The 7,164-nt window shown below is 36.7% G+C and overlaps 1 protein-coding gene across 1 annotated transcript in view; it reads right to left on the reverse strand.

Annotated features, from left to right (window-relative positions):
* sh3yl1 (SH3 and SYLF domain containing 1) overlaps positions 1-1,666 on the reverse strand; it is a 15,161-nt gene extending 13,495 nt beyond the window's left edge. Inside the window, exon 1 of the mRNA XM_015394701.1 lies at positions 1,521-1,666. Within this exon, the coding sequence (XP_015250187.1) occupies position 1,521 (1 nt within the window). The 5' untranslated portion in view covers positions 1,522-1,666. The remainder of the gene's footprint in view (positions 1-1,520) is intronic.
* Positions 1,667-7,164: the final 5,498 nt, after the last annotated feature.

Consider the following 7,164-nt stretch of genomic DNA (forward strand, 5'->3'; position numbering starts at 1 on the left):
CAATTAGGCGAGTTTTTCCGTCCCTGAGGGTCCCTGCTGATTCTATTTGATTAATGGAAGAGCAGAAGGTGATCCAAACTTTTCTTAAAATTTAAGAAATGTACAATAATCCAATCTTTCACTATCAGGACTCCATTGCCAGCAGTAAAACTCAGCACTACTCCAGCCTAACCATTGCCAATCAACATAGCTCCAAGTCACTTTTCTCCAAACCTCCAAACCTCAGGACTTTGACGGCTTTGTTTCTCCCGTTGTGTTTTTATCTTTGTACCTTCAGTCCAGAAAGGCTCCTTTGAAATAAAATTTATCATTATTAAAACGAGAGATCTAGTCTCTGAAACAAACATGGCTACAGCTTGATGCTAACATGTCAGAATTCTGACTTTTTTCCTAAAATTAAACTGAAATGAAACATTTTTTTTAAATCTGTAGCTTTTTTTCCATTTTTATAGTGGCCCTAATCCTCTTCCGTACAAAATGACCTTTGAAAAACTTATAGTGAAGACTCAAAAGATAAACAATAAATCCTGTTAGTCTGAATTATAAACCGTTTTACTCATTTCAGTATCTTTATTTCTGTGATAACTCGATGTTTTAACATCAATATATATTTTTATTTCATCATACATTCCTTAAGCCCTTAATTCCCTTTGATTGTTTTCCTCTGTGTCGTTGAGCAACATGTTAGCAACCTGTGATCGACACATAAATGTTTCCTGATAACTCCTGAATCCAAAAGTCTTTTTAAAGGTACAGTAACGCAGATTTCCCAGAACAAAACGTGACAAAGGTCTGCCTAAATCATTAAATAATTACTTTAAACTGAAATCATGCAGTAAAACTGAAGGTAAAAGCTAAATATCACAGAAGTAAACATTTTTAAATCAAATCTGTTGCTTGCTTGATTTCATTTTTACCGGTGTTCTGTCAGATGAGTCAGATAATTAATACCCGTTTATCCCTTTAATAGTTTATCCTTTTAATTTTGTACGAAAAATAGACTAAACTACCCAAACCAACGTTTATCCCTTTAGTCATGTATAAAAAACTAATTTAATAACTTACTTTTTAGTGTCTTTTGAAGCGTATGCTGATCTGACCTTAAATTGTGTCGTTTTTTTGTGCATGACTGAAGGGAAACACGGCCTTTGAGGAAGTTTTAAGGTTTATTTTTCGTACTAAACTAAAGAGATAAATGCAGATCTGAGGTGTTGCGTATGGACTGTAGGTATGTTGGTCTGACAGAACAGCGGCCGGAGCTTTGTCCTCCTGAGGCCCTTCAAAGGGCCCTGAACCTGAGGTTGGGCACCACAACAGGCCCATTAAGGTCTGGTTCTAAACTGGTTTTTCTGGCTGCTGATCTCCATGGAGCACAGGGGAGAAACTGGAAGTGACGACAACAAACAGATCCACAGAACATAGAACAAGAGAACACAGAATATAGAACCTGAGCACATAGAACCAGAGCACATAGAACAGCTCCCCTCAGGTTATCGGCCATATTTCCCGCTTTAACTTACTTTTTTTCCTCCTTGCTTATCGACAGGTGAGCTGACGGGTGACTCTTCGCTCCTCTCTTCTCTTCCGCCTCACCTGACAGCCGGAAGCTGCGCAACGACGCCGATGATGTCAGCAAAGAAACGCGCCGTGGACGCACCTGCTCAGGTGCGCCCTGTTAGAGAAGGAGGGGCTAAAGCCTGATTAAAGGGACCGACAGGTCCACATTGCAGGTGTGAGCGGCGCGCGGAGAGCTGGGCGCGTTCCCGCCCCTCTGCCTGCTCCTCCACGTGGCGCGTTCACATTAGCAGCTGTTTGTTTTTCCCTCCGCCTTGTCTTTCAGGCAACCCAGCTTCATTACGTTACCTTTATTTATTCTTTATAAATAGAAAACAGGAAAATTGATGTGAGTTCCTACTAATAGCATCATAAGTAAATTTAATATACATTTTTATTTTAAGTTATTCTTTTATATAAAAATATTACACTAATAATATGTATAATTCAAAATTTAAACAATAAATCATGCATAAAATAATATTATGATAATCATCTTCCAACTACAATCAAACATTGTTTTGACAAATAACATAAACTGTGATTTATCTTCAATTTATTAGAATTAAAAACTTCAAACACATAAAAATGTATTCAATTCTATTCAGTTTATTTCTATAGCTCCAATTCACATCATGTCATCTCAGGTCACTTTCCAGTTCAACCAGATCATCCAGTCAGATTGATTCAAAGTTTTCTATCTAAGGAAAACCAGCTGATTGCATCGACTCATTGACTCTTCAGCAATCCCTCACACTAAGCATGCTTGTAGCGACAGTGGAGAGGAAAAACTCCCTTTGAACAGGAAGAAACCTCCAGCAGAACCAGGCTCAGTGTGAGCGGCCATCTGCTGAGGCCCACTGGGGTTCAAGGAGACAGAAGCAGACATAGAAAAAGAAGCATAGATACAAAAGTTGACTGTAAAAGGCCACTTATAAATGACTGTGAGACACATTTAAACAGTTTTTCCCTTAAATCTTCACTTTCTGCAGACTGTGAATAAAACACTGAACAATAAGACAGAAGATGTCAGAAGATGTTCCTGCAGGATGCAGATCTTAGCTCCATAGTTTACGTCCATATGCAGTCATTTCTATATTTATTGATCGATTTTTAATCAACTGTCTGTGATTAGTTTTTATTCATTAATTTTTTCTAAGTGAAAGAAAATATATTTAGTTCCTATCAGAATGGAAGCTTGTCATGGATCCAATCAGTGTGGATTTTCTCTCTGATGTCCCTAAAACATGAGGGGAAAAACAACAAGCACACGTGTTTTATGGGTGTTTGATTTCCTTTCTTGTTTAAACTGGAGCAGATGTCTGCATATTTATTTCAGGGTTCATGTGTTTCACTGTTTGATGTTGTGGAAATATCCTCTTTCAGGAGGAATGATGCATCATGGATGTTCTGGAAGTCAATGGATCAAGATGAGAGATTAAATATGAGCAGATTTCCTGCTAAAAACTAACAGAGAGAGAAATGTTTTCTTTTTCTGTTATATTTCCTTTTAAGGTGCTTTCTGCTGTTCTGACAGCAGATGTCCTCAGTGACGTATGGAGCTCCGTCTACAGGTGAGTTCACCTGCAGAGAGAAGCAGCTGCAGAGCTAATGGATGGAGGGGGTCCTCTATACAGAGGCGGTTCTAGACCAAGTTTACCAGGGGGGCCGGGGGGGCAATGGTTTTTAATGGGGACACAGAACAAAGTTATTGATGATGATGAAAACCTGGTTGTATCTTATTATGGCTGTAATCAGGATGGACATCTGAAATGTAAAAACTTCTTAAAATGAGTTGGTAAATAAGATGATGATTGCCAAAAAATATATATTTTACCCTCAAAATAAGATAATTACATATAAACTACTTGAAATAGGAGGATGGGTTTTTTTTATCATGTTATATAGAAATCACCTTATTCCATTAGTAAATTGTCTTACCTACCCATTCAGGAAAATAGATTTATATTTACATTTTTTATAGTGTATGTTTTAAGAAGTAGGCCTACAGGGGCCATAACAGGGGCCAGCATCTCTAGGGGCGCTGGCCCCTGTTGGCCCCTGCCTAGAACCGCGTTTGCCTCTATAGCAGCTAGTGGTGCTGAGCAGAGCAGAAGAAGAGAAGAAGCTGGTTGGAAATAAGGAAGAGGATTAAATCCACACTGGAAAAATGAAAAAGTTAATTGAGTTTTTAATTTTATTTCAGTAGAATATGTGACAAAAGTCAGAATTCTGACTTTAATCTCAGAATTCTGATTTAAATCACAGAATTCTTACTTTTTTCTCAGAATTCTGACATTAAAATTAGAATTTGGATATTTTTTTTCCCGAGAATTCTGACCCTTATTTCAGAATTCTTCCTTTAATCTCAAAATTCTGACAGAATTCTGACAGCTAACATGTTAGCATCCAGCTGTAGCCATGTCTGTTTTAGAGTCTAGTTTTCCTGTTTTAATCACCTTCTGCTTTTCCATTAATCAAATAGCATCACCAGGAACCCTCAGGGATGGAAAAATTCGCCTAATTCCATCATTTTCCACCAGTGTGTTCCTGTTTCGCCCTAACTACTCACATCTTTATCAGAGATTTTTTCCCATATTAAACTGAAATAATATTTTAAAATCTTTTCTTTTTTTTTCCCAGTGGCCCTAATCCTCTTCCGTATGGAAACCTGGAGTTCTTAATCAATATATTATACACTTCTTAATCTAAAAATGTTTTGAAAGTAACTTTGCTATTTTCTTATTTTTTTTTTTATTATAAAGATCCTTTTCGTCATATTTTTATGCACTTTTAAAAATTCTGTCTGTACAATTAGAAAGCATGTGTTTATTTTAACCCTCTAACTGGGAGTCATGGTCCTCTGAGAAGCTTTTTATTTACTAGTAAATAAGAACATTTAATGTTTTCTTCAGCTTCTTGCATTAAATTACTAACTTGTATAAATTTACAATCTGTTGCCATTTTCAGCTGAAAAAGCTCCGTATGTCTAATGAACAGATTTTTCGGTAGCATCTCTAATTTTTATAACCAAATTGTCTTCGACCGCAAACCAGTATCTGGTCAATAGAGGGCGGTAGGGTCCCGCCCCACTCACCCAATGACCTTCAAAAAGCTAATGGAAATTAAATTATTAAAATAAAATATTTAGACATATTTAAAGAGATTTTTTTAGATGTGCAAAATAAATATTTAATCTTTAATGATGAGTAAAGCTATTTCATTTGTCGTTGGATTGGTGACGTATTTCCGATGATGCGTTTCCACAGAAAAGCCCTCTTGATCTGTAAAACATAATTTCAAAACAAAAAGAAAATGTAATATTACAAAACAAAAAAATTCTCAAAAATAATTAGAGAAATAAAATGAGTAATACATTCTTGCAAAAATGACAATCAAAAGATTTTTAAAGTTTGATTTCTGAATTTGATTTTTTTTTTTTATTTCCATTTACAAAGTATTTCCTTTGCTTCCAACAATAATGGAACAAAATTTACTCCATACTTTTGCAGATGGATGGTGTCTCTGGGAGAGATGGTCCGCTGTAGCTCCCCCTAGAGGAAGCAAACGGACCTACACCAGTTATTTTTAGAGTCTAAATCGGAGGTCTTCAACAGGGGGTCNAAAGCCCTCTTGATCTGTAAAACATAATTTCAAAACAAAAAGAAAATGTAATATTACAAAACAAAAAAATTCTCAAAAATAATTAGAGAAATAAAATGAGTAATAAATTCTTGCAAAAATGACAATCAAAAGATTTTTAAAGTTTGATTTCTGAATTTGATTTTTTTTTTTTATTTCCATTTACAAAGTATTTCCTTTGCTTCCAACAATAATGGAACAAAATTTACTCCATACTTTTGCAGATGGATGGTGTCTCTGGTAGAGATGGTCCGCTGTAGCTCCCCCTAGAGGAAGCAAACGGACCTACACCAGTTATTTTTAGAGTCTAAATCGGAGGTCTTCAACAGGGGGTCTGTGACCCCCAGGGGTCCAGGGGGGTACTGCATGGGGCCACGAAATTTTTGTTTGATTAAACTTTTTTCATATTCCTCCTGTAAATTTTTCCACTAATCGAAATGTCTTTAAATCCGCATGAACATGAATTCAACAGACTGTAGTAAACAGATAAATGGAGGCAGAAGATGTCTTTCAGTCATCACTGACAGTGGCGGTTCTAGACCAAATGTTCCAGGGGGCCAGGCGGGGGCCAGCGTGTTTTCATGGGGGGCCCAGAAAAGCATGAAATAAAAAACAGGGCAAGTGATTGAAATATATTAACATAGCTGCATGAATTTAAATTTCTATTCAAATAGGTTCCATTAAAATAGTTTTTCTTATTAGGTCAATATACATTCAGAATTTAGGAATTTTACATATTCTTGATTTAATTTAAGTTAAAATTACCGTTTTATATAGAATCTGAATTAGAAGTAAAAATAAATGGATAAATTCAGCCATAAAAAATAAGAGCAATTTGTTTAAAAAAAATAAATAAATAAATTAGCAGATGAAAACTGGAATCCTATGTTTTCAAATAATTAGTAAAACAGAATTTGTAAAGAAAAAAAATGAAATAGATCCAACGGACCAATCAGTAACCATGTCTGTTCCAGCGCAGATCAGCATTAGAATTTATTTGAGTATTATGTCTTCAGTTCAGGGGCCATAACAGGGGCCAGGACCTGATCTACAGGGGCACTGGCCCCCGTTGGCCCCTGTCTAGAACCGCCCATGATCAATGCCCACATTCAGCGACACACAGGAGCTCTTTTAAGCTGGGCACCATTTCATCCACAACACCTGTCCCATCAACCAGGAACCAGAAATACTTTAATAATCCCAGGGAGGGATTACTTTAGTTACATTACTCCCTCTGTAATAGAGCGACTATAGGAGCAGTTTGATAGAACACTATTTAATACCATATATATAATTAGGGGGTCCCCACTCCATGTAACCATCAGTTTGGGGTCCTTGGCCTGAAGAACCCTGATCTAGATCTTTTCTACCTTCCTTCTTCCTGGTAATTAATCAGGAAGTTATCTCTGTAGTTACATCAGAATGGGAGCAACTTTCTTCTTTTAGCAAGAACTTCATTTTTTCACATAGAAATAAAAATAATAGTTGTAAAAGTGATTTATTATATTTTCTGACCCGTTTTACTGTGAATATATTGACTGAGTAACATTTGGACTGAAGAACATCGAGAACTTTGCTAGAACCAAAAATAAACCATAGTTTATAGGTTTATAGGTTTTTTTCATGACCCACATCTTCCGTCTGCTCCTAGTTTTCATCTCCTGGTCCCCCCCCCCTCATGTTTTCAGAATGGTCCAGGGTTCCTCTGCTTTAAATAGCCTGCAGGATAAACAGCACTGCGTCTGCAGCCATTAGTCTCTCTAATGTGTTTCCATTCTGGGTCTGTTTGCGTGAGGCCACCCAGACTCAGACCCATCCAGACCTCAATGGATCTCCTTCATTTTATCGCCTTATAAAACGATAAACCAGTTCTTTCCTAAACTCCTCCTCCTTTAAGGTTCTTCAATCCCTAATTAAATTCTTCAGGGCTGTTCTGAAGCTGAGTGGTTTTAGAGACGCTAATTCACA

Source organism: Cyprinodon variegatus, unplaced genomic scaffold (genome assembly GCF_000732505.1).
Source record: "Cyprinodon variegatus isolate N-32 unplaced genomic scaffold, C_variegatus-1.0 Scaffold705, whole genome shotgun sequence".
In the NCBI taxonomy this organism is placed as follows: Eukaryota; Metazoa; Chordata; class Actinopteri; order Cyprinodontiformes; family Cyprinodontidae; genus Cyprinodon; species Cyprinodon variegatus.